This window comes from Manacus candei, unplaced genomic scaffold (genome assembly GCF_025592945.1).
Source record: "Manacus candei isolate 608988 ecotype Guabito, Panama unplaced genomic scaffold, ASM2559294v1 h1tg000050l, whole genome shotgun sequence".
Lineage (NCBI taxonomy): Eukaryota > Metazoa > Chordata > Aves > Passeriformes > Pipridae > Manacus > Manacus candei.
The window spans coordinates 13,270,009-13,287,338 of record NW_026138098.1 but is presented as its reverse complement, the minus strand read 5'-3'; the positions used below and the strand labels follow the sequence as shown (position 1 = coordinate 13,287,338).

The following is a 17,330-nucleotide window of genomic DNA, read 5'->3' as shown; positions in this document are numbered from 1 at the left end:
GGGGTCCTGCCTGCCCATCCCAGCAAAGGTCAACTGTGAGCACAGACTGCATCCATCACACCTCTGGGCATGACCATCCGGCTGGGCAGGCTGAGGGGATGGTTGTGCAGAGCAGAAACTGCCCCATGGTCCATCTCTCTTTGTGCCACACTGAATCAGCACCACCACAAAAAGTGCAGGGCAAAAAATCCCTCCCCAGCAAAACAAGCCTCCCTTTTTCTGCCTGTTTTTTCTGACCCTGGAGGCCTGGAAAAGGTGGGATCCTGGCCACCTCAGGTTGGTCCCTGCCAGAGACAAGGGTGATGGCAGCCAGATGACTGCCCCACCTCATCCAGGCCCACACTGCTCTGCCAAGCTGCCGGCGCACATGTCCAGTCTCCCTTCCTGTGCCCCCGTGGTGGCCAGAGGTTGGGAATGTCTCCCTGCCTCCAGCAGCAGCTCTTCCATCACTGCTGCCATGATGCTTCCTTTGACTTCCAAAGGATGCTTCCCTCAGCTTTCCCATTTGCCCTCTGCTCTGCTCTGCTCTGCTCTGGGTGATAAGGCACTGTCACTTCCCTCTGTGGATTACAGAGCAGAGTGGCATCCAGGACATGAACTCGCACCGATTAGATAAGGGCCAACAAACACAAGGATGTGACTGCTGCCAGGGGAACCCCAGAGACGCAGACAGACATAATCAGAAAAGTTATACCAGGGAAGCATAAATCTCCTACTGTCAGAAAGAAACTCTTGAGGGATTTAGAGGGATCCAGTACAACCATTTTCCTATTTTGTTAGTGTTTTTCTGTGTGCAGTTAAGCAAATACATCCACCTACTTTACATGTGTGTTTTTTACTTGCATGTTTGCTCCTTGACTTCGCTGCCCTTACCCACAGAGCTCTCCCTTCTGCAGGGGCTCAGATCCACATCTGCCACAGGAGATCTGGCAGCACCTCCTGGGAGACACTGGGATATGCCTTTTTCCCACTGCTGGGAAGCATTTCCCTCTCACTCAGCTGCTGTGTGGCAAAACACATCCCCAGAGCATTAGTGTAATGGACTGTGCCGGCCAGAAGGTGTGTATCTTGTTGCCGTGTGTGCACAGCTCAGAGTACAGCTTTCCCTCTGACTCACAAGCCCAGCCTGATTGCAGCTCCAGAGATAAGTTGTTTAACAAGCCCCATCAGCAGGCAGATGCTGTGCGGAGAGTATCACAGAATTTCAAGGAGTCTTCCTGCTGTCTATCATGCAAGACTTGATTTTTTAAGCAACTGGGAGGTATGGAATGGTCCTGGGCAATTTAATCCCTAATACAACCCACCATTTTTTCAGTGGTGTACAATTCTTAGCTATGAGACTGTTTCTCTTTGGTTTTCTGCCTGTTTTCTAGACTTATAACATTCCCCCTGATGCCATGTGTGCGTGTCCCAACAGAGATCCATGTGTTACTCCAAGGTGTCAAGGTTTCCTGAGGCTGAACTCATCAGAGGCACTGCCCTCATTTCAGTTTGTGTCCAATTCCAGCTTGCCATCTTATTTCAGGTCTGACATGCCAGTGTTCAACTTGTCTCCAAACACAGAGTAGAATAGACTAAACTAGAACAGGATAGGATAGAATTTGGATAATTTGGGGATTTTTGGGTATTTGGATCTGGGTCTTTCAAGGGCTTCCTTCAAGTCTCCAGGGCACAGCCACACTGCAGCTCTCCCTCTCTCTGGAAGGGTTGTACAGCTCCCAGGTTTGTTGCCCAAGTCAACCTCTGAAAGCTAGGTCGCAGCTCAAGGGGCTCACAAAGGAATTGCATTTGGGTGCCAACCACCTGGAATGGGGGTCCTGCTGCAGCTGCCTGGAGCATGGGAGCACCTCCAGAAATGGCAACTCATGCTGAGGTTGATAACAAGGTCTCAGCCACCCTTTTCTCCTTTGAAAGAATCAGCCTTCTAGTGAGCTGGAATTGCATCCTTGTTCTGTGGGACAGCAGCACTCACTTTAATTTAATGACTCCAACTCCTTGTGTTCATTCAGCTACAAGATCCCAGGCAAAGGGATTTGATCCCAGGGTCTTTACCCATAGATGTCAGCAGTCCCTGAAGACTACCTTGTATTTCATCTGCTAGAGGAGACTGTGACACTCCTAACTCCACTGTTAGACTGCATATATATGCCAGTGCTGAAACAGCACAAGTGAGGAAGCCAGGGTAAGCTGCACTCCAAGACAAAAGAGAACCAGAGAAGCCTCTATCATCAGTAATAAGCATCAATGCAAAGTCATCAAAAAAATACCACACACATAACTAAGCAGAGCTGGAAACTTCTTAGTTGTGTGATCAGTTACTCCCAGCAGTAGAAACCTGATTTAGGATATTGTAATGCAAAGCAACAGATGTTGAGGAAGTGGTAAAACACACTTGTGTGTGAGGAGTATGTGAAATACCTGGAAAAAAAAGACATACCAAGAAGAGGATTTCTGACTGGCAGTGTGAGCCAGGCAGCCCAGCCCAGGACTGTCAGCAGCCCACAGCCTGTGGGTGAGGCTCTCTGCCTGAGCTGCTCTGCCATCAAAACATAAGCTGCTGGGATGACCCAAGTGTTGTAGCCTCACCATCACTGACCTAAGGTGGGCTTCAGAAAAACTGAATCTTTTTGGGAAAACTACCTGTGAACAGATTTAAGTGCTGAAAAAAACAGGCACAAGCGAGGTCTCTCACCCAAGTGTGTGCATAGCTCCTCTCTCTTTTCACTGACCACTGCCTCCACCAACTGACATCCTCATTCCTCCTATGCCCTATGGGGCTAAGGTGGGGCACATACACGTGTGTTGATCCTGTCACCAATCCCTGACTGCACTCCTAGGATCAGCCTGCTTCTGCAGTAGGGCAGTGCTCTGCCTTGAGCTGGGCTCTCCTCACTCCCAAGTGAAAGGGATGTTTTCCCCCTGGAATTTCTGCTCCTGGCAATGCCCTTGTAAGCACAGCTGCAGGGACATGAACTCCAGCCAGGGTTGCTTCTGTGCTTCCAGAGCCTTTTTCATAGCCACTGTTATGATTAACTTCTGATCCCAAGGAGACGTGGAGCAATCTTTCTCCCCATTTGGCTAATCTCTTTGAAACAGCTTTTAAGGAAATTTCCCTGTCTGACCATCCAGGAGCTACTCTGGCAGTCACACTTGTACCACCTGAGCTAGGACCAAAACCCCTTCACACTCATACAGTCAGATCAGGTTTCCTTACTGGCTCAACAACAGGTTTCCCACAGCACAGTCTCAGATCTCCAGATCTTTTAAATAGTTTAATCTTGGTGCAATAAATGAATAACAAAATAACAGCTCAGGCTGGGTTCCTCTGAGGAGGGACCGCAAACCAAGGAAATCCTAGACTTTTATGCCCTTAAATTCTAAGTGCTCAAAAGTGTTGGGTCCTTGGCTCCTGCCATGCATGTCGCTGTGTCGGGTCACCTGGCTAGGCCATAGGTCCCTGTGACCTTTGTTATGCAAAGGGTCAGCAGTTCACAACATCTTGCCTGGGACTCTGACTACCCAGAGCTCAACCTACAGCTCAACCTCCACACCAAGCTACCTGCACTGAAGTATTCCTCAACAGCAACAGCTCTTTTGGAAGTCATGGTTCTCTCCAATGCCAGCCCTGCCTTGTTTGTCCTCCCTGCTCATTTCCTGGAACTCTCTCATGCTGTACCCTGGCCACCTGGGAAGACAAACAGGGATGAATGTAGTAGAGAAACTGGGCATCAGTGCAGGGCTCAGTGGCACAGAGATGTACAGCAGGGGACGGGATCTGTTTTTACATTTCACAGTGTTTCTCACACGTGGATCACAGATATTTAAAGTAGTTTTTCCTTCTCACAGTTACATTTTGTGCTGCTGCTCCCAGAGATCAGATACTTCTCACTGGTCTCTTGGCAGGTCCTCCTCTGGGGGGCCATGTTCCCAGGCATTGCACTTGGCCTGGAGGTGGAGTGTATGTGAACTTCCCGTCAGCTCTGCAGTCCTGGGTACTCCTAGCAAACCCTTGCCAGTGGGGGGGTGGCAGCCTGCTTGCATGGACAGTAGAGAAACAAAAGTGTTTCAGTTCACAGCAAACAACCTGAAGGCAAAATCCTCCCTGTGTGTCTCCTGTGGTACATCTGGACTGATCATCATCAGTCTCTGTCCTGGGCACCCCCTCCTCCAGGCATGTCCCCAACTCTGCACCCCAACATCCCACAGCCCCATCCCACAGAGACCTCACAAAGCTGTGGGCACCCTGGTTCTTATCAGAGGGGAGAGGCTGGGACCAGTCCTCCCGGGACACGTTCACACCAGACATAGACGTACAGCACAGCTTCCCTTGAGCATTGGCAGGGACAGCTGGGGATACTCCAGCAGGAGTGATTTGTGTGTGTGTGCACCTGTGTGCCTGCCTTTTTGTCTCTCTATGTCTGCCTGACTCTGTCTCTCCACCTGCCCATTTCTGCCTGCTTCCTTCTGTGTTTCTGCCTCCCCTTGCCAGTGCATCTGTGTGTCTCTCTGAATGGCTGCTTGTCCTCTTGTTTGGCTTTGAGCATGTGGACGTGTGAGTCTTACTGTGAATGTGCCTGACCCTTTTCGTGTGCCTGTGCATCTTTGTCTGTGTGCATGTGACCTCGTCCATCTGCCCGTGTATGTTTGTGTGCTCTTTCAGAATCCATGTGTCCGTCCATTCCCTCTACACATCCGTTCATCCATCCATCCATCCATCCATCCATCCATCCATCCATCCCGCCCCGTGCCCCGCCCGCCGCCGCGGCTCTTCAGCACCGCGGTGCACGGACAGCTCCCGCCGCCTCCCGCCGTGGCGGCACCGCGCACCCGCGCACTGGCGCACCGCACCGCACAGTACAGCACCGCACCGCACCGCGCCTCTCTCTGCCGGAGCGCTCCGCCCCGCACCCCCTCCGCACCTCGCCGCGCCCCGCCCCGCCGTACATAAGCGCCGGCGGCGCCGCTGGTCCCGCTCCGCCGCCATGAGCTACAGCGCGGAGCCGGCGGCTCTGGCCGCCTCCTACCGCCACTTCTTCGCGGAGGCCCCGCGGCGCCCCGAGGTGCCGCCGGCCCGGCGGGCGCGCCCGGGCGCGGAGCCGGCGGCGGTGCGGGAGCGCGGCGCGGAGCCGCGACGGCCGCGGGGCAGCGAGAAGGAGCAGCTGCAGGGCCTCAACGAGCGCTTCGCCGGCTACATCGAGAGGGTGCGGGCGCTGGAGGAGCGGAACCGGGCGCTGGCGGCGGAGCTGGCGGCGCTGCGGCAGCGCTCGGACGAGCCGCGCCGGCTGGGGCAGCTGCTGGGCGGGGAGCTGCGCGCCCTGCGCGCCCGGCTGGAGGAGGCGCACGGGGAGCGGGCGCAGGCGATGCTGGAGCGGGCGCGCCTGGCCGAGGAGACGCAGCGGCTGCGGGCGCGCTGCGAGGAGGAGGCGCGGAGCCGCGCCGAGGCGGAGCGAGCGCTGCGCTCCCGGCAGCAGGCGGCCGAGGCGGCCTCCCGCGCCCGCATCGACCTGGAGCGGCGGGCGGCGGCGCTGCGGGAGGAGCTGGCGGAGCTGCGCAGCGCCCACGCCGAGCAGCTCGCCGAGCTGGGCGCCGCTCTCCCGGCCCCGGCCCCCGCCCCGGCCCCGCGGCCCGACCTGGCCGCGGCGCTGCGGGAGCTGCGCGCACAGTACGAGGCGCTGGCGGCCCGCAACCTACAGGCTGCCGAGGACTGGTACCGCGCCCGCTGCGCCCGCCTGCACGAGCGGGCGGCCCGCAGCCAGGAGGCCGTGCAAGCCAGCCGCAGGGAGGCCGGCGAGTGCCGCCGCCAGCTCCAGGCGCGCCTGGTGGAGATGGAGAGCCTGCGCGGCGCCCACCAGTCCCTGGAGAGGCAGCTGCAGGAGCTGGAGGAGCGGCACAACGCCGAGGCCGCCGGTCTGCAGGTGAGCCGGGCGGCGCCGGGAACCGTCACCGTCTTCTCCCCTGACACCGGGCAGCGCCGGGCACTGTGCGGACCGAGCATCCTCCTCCCGTGCAATCCGCGCCACTCGCCACTTCCATCCCAGCAGCCGCCCCCCGTAACGTGTAGCACCGGGCATCTTCATCCCACGCAATCCCCCGGCGCTGTGCCGTACCGGCACCTCCGACTCCGCATTCCCCTTCCCCTGGTGCTGTGCAGTGCTGAGAACCTCCGCTGCCTATGAAATCCTGCAGCGCAGCTCCATCCCCTGCAGCAGCCCCTCCCGCCGCTCTGTGCAGCGCTGGACACCTCGGCCCAATGCGGTGCCCCCCCGTTCCGCTTTGCCCAGCACCCCCACAATCCCGATCTGCGCTGCGCTACCCCCAACACCCGAGCACAGTGCAGCACCTGCCCGGGCAGGGGCAGTGCCCCCACAGCGCTGCGCAGTGCCAGGCACCCCTGCAGCCTTCCTACCACCCAGCCAGCACAGTGCCTCTCTGCCCTGCACACAGGTCCTGCCCTGCCAGGGCATTGCCTGTTCCCTTCACCCTTTATCCATAGGCAAAAACAGACGGGGCAGGTTTCTGGGAAAGAGGCCAGGACACACCCTTCCTGCAGGGGACATCTCTGCACATGGCAATGCTGTTTGGGGCATCGCTCCATCCCTACCCTTAGTGATGTTCCTGTCCCTTAAGGATCAGGTCCAAAATTGCCCACACATTTCCCATTGTTGTGGGTAATTCCTCAAAGCCATCTGCTCAGGCTTGGCCCCTTGCCCTGTGGCCTGGCTCTTGGCACCTGCACTGCAGAAATTGGAGCTTTATAAAGACTAAGTCTGAATTTGCAGACAGATCCCAGCACCTCTTATGTCTGTGGCAAGACTCATGTGGGATACTGAGTGCTCCATATCTCTTATTCCATTACCGCAGTATTACCGCATTTTCTTAGTACAGGGAAATGTTAATGATTTATAATAAAATATATCTTGAAATTGTTCTATTACATGGCTATTAAACGATCTGTGGTTTCTAAATCAAGCCATTTCCTTCTAAATACTGAAGGAGCTGCCTTAAATCATACCTAGAGGATGTTGTTTCACACCCAAGTAATGCCTTGTCATTTCTAAGGCCAAATTTTACCAGGCACTCTAGAATTCATGGCTTTGCTCCAAGCTGCCTGCAATCTTCCTGAATAGTTGATGGAGTCTTCAACAAGTATTACGGAAATAGGCAATATACAATATTCTCTATAGTGGGTGAGAAAATTACACACAGTAATCTTCTTAAATAGTCTTGATGCCATGTGAAAGAGGGATTCCGGGAGCAACCTATCAATTGGAGAAAAAAAAATAATACACCTGGATTGAACAGTACCATAATTGAAATTGCTTAATGACATCACAGCAGTGTTTTCCTGTATCACTCTCAGGATCTGCTTTATGTGTAGCATTACTTAGGAGTCTTTTGAGCAATGTGCATGTGTAGCAGCTAAGTAATCTCCTCAGCTGCAACCAGTGGAAAAAGATGGAAGTATGTATTAAAAGATAATATTCCTTTTGTCTGAGCTTTTAAAATGTTCCTATAGACTTCTAAAGGCTGCCCAGTCAAATGTGAACCAACAAGAGAGAGCTTTGGTTTGCAATGGTGTGGGAATGGGTTTTTATTCAACCAGCTGGTAGGGCTGGGATGTGGAAAAGAGGTGCAGAGAGGGTAACAACCCATTTCAAATGAGCTTTTTGTTCATGTGGACTGCAGGCAGAGGGAAGAGGGCTGAAGGCACAGAGGGTCACAGCAGCAAGAGTGGAGCTGTCCCAGGGTGAGGTCACCCTGAGTTCTTCCCTCCTGTCATGGCTCTGTGCAGCAGTAGTCTGTCTGCTTTGGGAGAAGAGGTTTTAATTGGTACAGCAGTGACATCCATGCATGTCCTGAGGCTTTTCAGTTGATGGCCCAATGATCTTCTCTGAGGCACAACTTTACACAGCTCTCTTGCTGTGGAAAATGGTCAGAGCAGTACAGGTCAAGGCAGAGACCCCAAGGATGGCCCCGAAATGTCCCCCAAGGCTGGATGTGTCCAGCTAATTTGACTGTGAGATGCCCTGTGCTGCATTCAGGACGAGCTGTCACTGCTTCCCTGAGGGGCACTGCTCATACTGGGCTCGCTGCACCAAGGTCAGCACAGCTCCCTTCTCCTTGGGCAGCTCCACATCTTGTGGCTGTCTCTGCACTATGCACAAGGAAGGTTATGCTGGAGAGGAGGGAGGGGACAGGATGGGAATGAGGATGGGGACAAGATGGGGATGACATGGCAGGACAAAGATTGTTTGCTGGAACAGAGTATCTGGAAACAATCACAGAGGCCCAACTGTTTGAGTGGGTGCAGGAGAGCAGAGGTTGGCAGTGGCCATTGCAGGGACTTGCAGGCAGGGCTACACCATAATTTAATGCAAACTGCTGACTCATTCCTGTTCCAAATCATGCTCCTCTGGTGGCACAGCAGGGCAGCTGGCAGCAGGAAAGAGAGTGGGTTTCACTGCTTTCAGGCTGCTTCTTAGATATTTGGATGCATGTGGGAGAAAACCAGGCTGCTTGTTTTCTGAGCAAAAAAATAGAAGAAAAGATTAGTCTCCTTTGTTAGCAGGAAATCTGGCCTTGGAGTCCTCCACATTGCAGGTAGAACTGGATGAATAGGGGGCAAAAGGCAGGGCAAAGCTGATGAGAAGGATGCTAGAAGGACATCATTGCCCAGCTGAGTACCCCAGTCTGGGGCTCTGACGCATTTTCCAGGGAAGGTGACAGACTTCCCTTCCTGGAGGGCAGCCCTGGCAGCACCACCCCTCCTTCCACCACCTAGACATGTGTCCAACCCTCCTTAAGCCCCACGGATGCAGACTGCAGCCCTTCTTCTCTGCTGCTGCAGTGCTGGGTGCTTTCACTTGTCCTTTTGAGCTACTGACTCTGCTTTGATGACGCTTAAGCCCAAAATTTCTCTTCTCTCTGTAGCAGCCTGCCTTGTTCCCTGCAGGACTGGGGGTTCCACCACCATGCACTATTTGCCTGCCTCACAGACCCTGCTGCAGATGGGAAACTACATAAATCCATCAATATCTAAAGCCTCCCCCACTGCACACACTCACAAGCCACAGCCAGTGCTCAGCCTGCTTTTTCATCCCTGTTAGCATGAGATTTCATGGTCCCAAGCTCCTGGTGGGATGTGCCATCATGGACAAACTGCCCATTGCAACTTTCCTATCTTTGGCAATGGGCAGAGCAGAAAACCTGTGGAAGAAGTCCCTGTTCCAAAACACAGCCCTGAGTGCCCTTGCCTTTGCAGGACACCATCGGGCAGCTGGAGGATGACCTGCGAAACACCAAAAATGAGATGGCTCGGCACCTGAGGGAGTACCAAGATCTGCTTAACGTCAAGATGGCCCTTGATATTGAGATAGCTGCCTACAGGTAAGGCTGCTTTATTCCTGCTCTGCCTGGCCACCTCCCAAGCTCAATCCCATGACTCCACGAGGCTGGCATATTTTCAAGGGCCCAGAACATACCTGGGTACACACTCAAGGGGCACCACAATTGTGTTGCTCATCTTTGCTGCCTGGGCCTGCTGGCTCCTGCCTGGGGAGCAGCCATGGCTTCATGTCATGCCTTAATCTAGCAGCTGTGAACTGTGTTCCCCAGCCATCCCAGAAACAGTGTTTAATGGGTACAATTCGGGTTGGAAACTTGTCTCTCTTGCAAAGTCAAACTAGATGCAAAAGGCCAAATCCCTGTTGTTTGGGTATTTATTTTCCTGGCATTTCTGGAAAGTTGCTCTCATGCACCCCATATTGAAAATGCTCTAGAAATCATTGACCAAGACATGACTTGGAACCAGTTTCATGGTGCAGTGTGACCTGGGGTGATGGTCTGGAGTGCTTGGACTTTCCTGCAGGGCACAACTTGCCCTCAAGTTTTGCACATGTTTCACACTCCGAGACTAACCTCTTTCCTTGTGATGCACTTGCAGGAAGCTGCTGGAGGGAGAGGAGACCCTCTTCAACATGGGAAGCGTTGGCCTTCCAGCACTCAATTCCCTCCCCAACCCTACTTATTCCTTTGAGCCAAGAAGCTTTAGTTCCTCTACTCTGTCCTTCAAGGAGGAGGAGCAAGGAGAGGTTATTAAAGTGACCTCTAAAATATCATCCAGCAGGGCTGAGGTGATTGAGGGGACCATAACCTCTGTCAAGAAAAGAGGGAGGTTAAACCTGCATGGAGGAATCATTGCAAATGCAAAAATGTAACCACTGGGACCCTGTTCATATGCATTTGAGGGGGAACAGTCTCCACTCGGCCTTTAAATTGCTTCTCTGGGCATGGAGCCACACTGAACTCGTGGGAAGCCCCCCTTAGAAACACATAACTCCCCAGAGACACTTACCCAGGGATGGCTTCCCTGCGGGTCCTGCCACGCAGAGGCCGAGCTTGGCACATTGCTCCCTTTTAAATGGGGTGGAGGCACAGCAGAACAGGTAAATAGATGCATGTTGGTTGTTGTTGTGGTAGCACATGGATCCATAGCACCCTCCCTCCCTCCTCCTGTGGCAGGCAAGGGGGAGCTGGCTGGGCCTGCTGCTGAGCCAGCTCTCTGGGGAAGGAAACAACTCAACATGTTTACTATCACTAGTTTCAAGGCGACAGACCTTCATCAACTACACAAATCCATGTACAGATAAACTCTTCCCCACTCCTCAAGTCGTAGCCGTCCACTTTTAATCCTAGAAGCACAGAAATAGCCATACTGGACTGTAACCACACCTGAGGTCTGGTCTGAGCCACGTATGTTTTGAACTATGAGTGTTAATTTTTTTTTGTCCTGACAACTCTTGTTTTCTGGCAGCTTTAGTCCAGCCAAGGCATGTGGGGTTTATAAGCAGCAGGCAGAGGGCAGGGAACTGGTACACCAGAGGTGAAAGCACCACTGTGGCACAGGGTATATAGCACCTCATCTGGTATCACTGGCTCCAAAATGTCAGGGTCTGAAGGACCCTTGTTTGGCTGCACAGTCTTCACAGGGAAACCCAGTGCCCAGATTAGCATCATGCCCCAGCCGGCACTGGGAAGCTGCAGGACTCCTGAACACCAGCCCACAAAGCATCCTTGTCTCCGCTCTAACTGTTCCAATGTGTGCCAAATTTGATATAGGATTTAACAACCATAGGTTTCCTTCAATGCCTTAAATTGCCAGCGATCGCTTTTGCAAGAGCCGGAGACTCCGCGTGTGCACGTGCTGCGTGTCAGTGCCCTGGCAAGGTTATCATCACGAGACCTCGCTGCCCTTGCGGCGGTGCCAGAGTAGTTCCTGGAACCAGCAAACTGTTTGCTCGCACTCTTTTCTCTTCTATTGTAAGGCACAAGTTAATAATTAAAAAAAAGAAATATCTGTGTGGATCAAACCAAGTGTTTTGTTGTCTTTGCTGCTGCTTCACCTCGGGAACACACCTCGGTGTCTGGCCCACAGCTGGTTCAGTGGCCAGCTGTCCCTCTGGGCCCCTGCAAAGAGCTTGGTGTTGGGATGTAGCTGCCAACCCCTGCTGCTGGGGCTGCAAGGTGAGCCTGGTCCCACTGATGGCAGGGGGCTCACCCCAGAGGCCTGTCACAGTGGCCCTGCTTTGCAGAAGAGTTCATGGCCAGCTGGCGAAGGGATCAAGGTCTGTCATGGCTGAGTGCACCCTCATTTGCCCAGAAAACAGCCCCAGAGGCTTTGATTAGCACCGCAGTCCTGACAGCTCAGTCCCAAACTACCCATCATTTCCTCTCCACCCTGCCTGCGTGCTGAGGGGTTAGAAGCACCCTCTTGGTTTGCCTGCACAAGTGAAGATAAAGCAACTTACACAATAGCAGATGGAAGAAGGGAGGGTGCACACACCTCCCAAGTAAACCCAGCAGTCACAGGTGTCCACAAAGCTGCTGTGACCACCACTAGCTAATATTTGGAAGATGCCCATGCTCTGCTTGAGATATGTTTGTAGAGGGAAAGAGCACAGGCAGCTTCTCTCGAGTGGCCCTGCCGGCAGCACAGTGTCCTATTGCCTTCCCATTCCTGCTTTGTCGCACCATGTCATGGCAAACTGCCTCAGAGCCCCAGGGACACAGTGTGACAGTCACAGGCTTCTCCACTAGTGCTGCAGGCCAGGAACAGCATGGCTATGTCCCTTGATCCCATCACACTGATAACCTTGGGGAATTATGCTCTGATGAGGCTGCTCACTGTGGGGTGACACAGCCCTAGGGAGGGCAGCCCTGTGGGTGGGTGAAGCAAAGGGTACCTTTTGGAGGCAGGGAAGGGGGTTCGGGCATGGTTGGAGCAGCAGCCACCAGAAAAACAGCACTGAGCAAGTTGGGGTGCCCAGACAGAGCTCGAGGGAGCCAGCACCAAGTCCAAGGCACAAAAAGCAAGGACCAAGAAACCTCCAAATATCTCCCGGCTCAGCCATCAGTTAGGAAATGCAAACACACAGAATTTCCCCCAAACCATAGGGGAAATAAAAAGCAAATGTGACTGTGCAGCTAATGTAATATATTCTGAACCTCAAAGACTCTCCACCACTGCTGCTTTCTGTCCCTTGAGCATAATCAGCCTGACCTGTCCTGTGTTCCCAGCACAAGCCATTGTCAGGATTCCTGCTTGCTCAGCTGGCTGGATGCTAGCAACGAGGATGGGAATTTTACTTTGATGATACCAATGTGAAGCAGTTGCGGGGGAGGGTGAAGGAGCTGCGGGGAGGCCAAGGAGCTATTTTGGTAAATGCCTGCATTGCAAGGGCCAGTCCAGAGATTTCCTACATTTCTGGAGCTCTGCAGTGTTTTGGTGCTATCTCATAGTGTTAAGCTCCAGAGGTGGCAGAGGGGCAAGAGGCAGGGAAAGGACCTGGGCATTTAGGATACACAAAACAGAACTAGGCTGGAGTTTAGATTACCTTACAGTTTTGACATGCCTCTGCTGGGGTCTTTCCCTGTGATGTTACAGGATTGGAGGTGCCAAGTTTTACTTACTCGGATAGTAGCATGTGACTGACCAACCCCACAAACGCTCTACCAGGACCAAGGGCAAGGAGAGCCCTTGCAGAAGGGACATACATCACCTTCCTGAAGGACACGAGCCAACCACAGGTACTGTGTAAGGGAACAGCTCCCAAAGGGGGCCAGGGCTGCCCCCAGCTCTGCAGCAGCCTCCCAGCTACCTGTGTCCAGTCTTTGGCCACAATACCTATGATGTGGGACCCTGGCATCCCAATGGGGATACCCCTGGGGACACCTTGCTCTGGGAATTTCCCAGGGCTCTGCCCAGATGGGCTGCAGTTGCTTAATGCCCAACTGAGGCATCCTAAGCCCCATCTGTCCAGCTTGAGGGCCCCAGGTGGCTGCTGCTATTGAGGGCTGAGCTCCTTATTGAACATGTGATGATGTGTGGATCCTACTTACCCTAAGGGAGGCCCATGTCCACACTCTCCTTATCTTTATGAGAACAATGACAGCAATGCTGACCTCTGACTACCTTCATTCAGGCCTCATTTTCCATCACCATCATCTTCAGAGTGACTCCTTTCACCTGCTGGCTTATTTGCACCAGAAGACTTCTACAGTGAACTATAAGCTGGAACAGGGGCAATAAATCCTCCTTTGAGGTTCCATCTTTCCTACTGGGATAAACACCCAGGCTGCCAGAGGAAAAGAGTCACTGCAGATGCTTAAAGATTTATAGCTCTGTAGAACCTCGACCTCTCAGACAAAAGGCAGCTGTGGACAGACTGCTCCCTCCCTCAGCAGAGAGCAGCTATTTCTCCATGATGATGCATTGCATTCATCTTTATGCTGGGGAGAACTACAGCCTCCACACAGAAGTTCAAAATCCCACTTTCAGGGCTGGCCCTTTGTTTTTTCCCTGGGTGGAGATGATGGCCCACACAGCTGTGCTTTGAGGCTGCTCAGCTCTGCTAGTTTTGTTGTCACGTAGGTGAGATGGGTCACACTGCTGCTGCTCCTCCACTGATAGAAGAGCCTTGCTCCCATCACGATCCTGGAATCAAGGGTCCTTTGGCTCCACTGGAGGTTCCTGCAACAACTATCTGTGCTGAGACATACAGCTCCTTAAAAACAGAGAGAGTAGCTGCACACGGAGAAGTTTTGCTAATGATGCTTATCCAGAGGCTGGAATTCATTAAAAAGTAAGCCAAAGAAAAAGCAGCTGAAGAAAAAAAAAAACCCAAACATTTTCCTTTGGCAGGAATGCATGCAAACATCTCCTTTTCCAGACTGGGGAAGAACCCTGTCATTCAGCAAGAAGGAATCAATAGGCAATTCAGAGCAAAGCCTCTTCCGGCACCTTTGGCTGGATCCAGCCAACTCTCTCCTTGCCAGCTCTTAGCACAGAGATCTCCTTGAGGAGAAGGGCTTCTTTCCCAAGAGAGTGACCTATGCAGAACCCTAATGCCAGTAGCCAAACAGATGCATCTGACTGATCACATGTCCACATCAGTGGAGTCTGACACTCTGAAGCAGAGCATATACAAATAGCATAAGCAATGGCAGATCCTTCAAGCAAGTCTTTGCAGGCATATGAGAATAAGAATCGCTTGGCAAATGCAGCACGACGTGCAAACAGGGCACTGCTTGGGGTGGGGTGAGAGAATGTTCATTGACCCTGGTCTGTCCCAGCACTTCCAGCTGAACCAGAAGGGCTGCACAGTTGGGGTCTGCAACTGTGGGGTCAGGGGGGATGCACTCCTACAGCTTGTGCAGGGGTCTTCTTCCAAAACCCAGCTAAACCAGAGGGGAACTGCAACTCTGCAAGCAATTATGTCCTTGTTAAAGCAGGATACTACTGATGTACTGCAGACACTGTGCTGCCCAGAACTGATGGCTCTGTTGGAGCTTAGCTGGGTCGACCATAGCACAAAGGAACAGTGTTTATGCTAAAGACAGACATACCTGCTTAGACAGAAGGCAAATACCTTGAAAATTTCAAAGTGCAATTCCAGAGCCCCAGGTACATGTTCACTTGCTGAAGACAGCAAAGCTCCTGAGGTGCCAGAAGCGTCAGTTCTGAAAAAACAGAGGCCCAATGTCCATTCCTACTGCAGCAGGGCCAACTCAGCAACTTTGGCTTTGAAACAAGAGGCAGCTGCTGCCTGCCTGCATCCAAGAGAGCACAGGAGGCACAAGCTCTTGGCTCCCCAATGTCCACAGCTGCCTTGTAAAGGCTCTGACAGACATGTAAGTCATTCTCTCAGATTATGTACATGCAGACCCAGGTATGGTCTATAAGAACAAGCTGTTTGGAGATGCCATTCGGAAAAGCTGAGGTCAGACTGAAAAATGCAGTTTGCACTGAGGCTTAAAACATCATTAAGTTTAAGCAAATTTTCAATGGAAATGAAAAAAACCCCAACCTAGTCCCCAGATACAAGGCACTTCATCAGCAAATTCCTAGTCTAGCAATGAGGCCAGAGAGATGTACGAATAAGAATGCCTGAAGCAAGCCAAAATGTCTCAGCAAGCCAAAATATTCAGGATAGATTCTTAAGGAAGCAAGGATTATAGGATCATACTGTGACTGCATGTCCCCTTTACCCCCTGAATCCTTCCCTAGTCATTTTTTATGCTCAAGAGCTTAACTTCAGCCACATTTGAGAGCACTGAAAGTCTCAAAGATACCAAACTTCTCCAAGTTTCATGCTATCAGGTGCACAGGTGAACCACCACCACTGATTGAGAAGCTGAGCTTCCCTTACTAGACACCAGAAAACCCATTCAGAGGGCAGAGGTTATGGATGCCTCAACACCAAGGCAAGTTTCATTGTGAGCTCATTTGCAACCAAATGACAAAGCTGTAAAAGGAAAAAATAGAAAATAAAACCCAAATCACTCCAGAATGAAACAAAATGGTTTTTTTCCAAGCTGTTCATCAGCTATTTGTTCCTTAAAACCTGCTGAATCCTTTTGGTTGAACTTCTCCATAGATAGCTAAATCAATCCACTTGCATCTGGAACAACCTGCAACACAACAAATTCACCCCACATATATCACTTGGCAAAATTTTAAACACGTAGTCTTCGGAAGAAACACATGTGGTTGCTTTGAGAACAGGTTACCAGTCCTGTTACACCTGCATTCATGAAGGGATCTCAACAGTAGTTTGTTAATTGCCCGCCCTCACATACCCAGCAGCAGCGTGGAGTTTGTGCACGCAGCACTTTATAGAAATTATTGCTCTAGATGGACAGAGCTGAGAAGAACTCTGCTCCAGGTCATACAGCAAGCCAAGGACAGAGCTGAGAACTGAATTCAGGTGTCCCCATGTTCTGCTGACCCACTCACACAGAGGAAGATGACTACCTCCACTGCTGTTCTGTACGTCATGGCACACAAATAATCTACTATTGTATGGCCACCAAAACACAAAATGTTTCCCCTGAGGAAGAAAACAATTTGCAGGTCCTTTTGAAGGGTGCTGGGCTTCTCATCTCACAAGTTCTTACCTTTCAGTCCCAGGTATATGCAAGAAAGGACACTGGTCCATCACTTAACCACTTCTGTCACCACAAGCTACAGAAAAGCCTGCTGCAGGCAGCGTGCTCTGAGCACAGCGTGGGGTCTTGGAATGACTGGTGCCTCCCAGCACCACATGAAAAGTGCTCCAAGGCAGTTCTCACAGGAACACACTATTTTTCTCAATCTTTGCCAAGCCTCCACCACCCACTTTTCTACTGTTTAATGTTTCCCTTGGAAGAAAACAGACATTTTAAGATTTCATTTCCAAATAGACTATATTACCACACAGAGAATACAAGCTCTCTTTTCCACTTTGGAAAATATTTTTTTTGCAGATCACTGCTGCTTTGACACAAATACATTATTGTTATACTAAATCCAAACTCAGTAATGATGGTGATACAGCTCCAGTAAGAATTTTGCAGCTGCAGGGCAGCCAATCAATACTGCATTTCATCACAGATGGGATTACCATTTATCTCTCAAAACCAATAAAATTTGACCTGTCCAGGGATTAAACTTGGATCTATAGCAAGTTTCTGAAACTTTAGCAAATGTAAACATTCACTGGCTAATTCAGCAAGGGTCTCTTAAAGATGACATGGCAAAATTCAACTTATGGTCACCTTGCTTCTCTTTCTGCTGAACTAGTTAGGGTTACAGAAAAAACAGGAGGTAGCAAAACCAAATAAAAGGATAAATGAAGAGAATGTGCCATTTGCAACATTCTCTTCATCTCTCAGCAGATATCTATCACAGCAGAATGAGTACATTTTAAAGAACCCTAATATTCAGGCTGGACCCTGGTGCACTCTATTGAGCATGCAGCATATTAGAAGATTCATGGGGACAATGTGACAAT

The 17,330-nt window shown here is 51.6% G+C and overlaps 1 protein-coding gene across 1 annotated transcript; it reads left to right on the top strand.

Moving 5' to 3' along the window:
• Positions 1-4,982: 4,982 nt before the first annotated feature.
• On the top strand, positions 4,983-11,369 carry INA (internexin neuronal intermediate filament protein alpha). Its single transcript, XM_051799938.1, has 3 exons — positions 4,983-5,915; positions 9,263-9,387; positions 9,944-11,369. Exons 1-3 carry the CDS (start codon positions 4,983-4,985, stop codon positions 10,215-10,217), a joined length of 1,332 nt encoding a protein of 443 aa, XP_051655898.1. The 3' UTR covers positions 10,218-11,369.
• Positions 11,370-17,330: the final 5,961 nt, after the last annotated feature.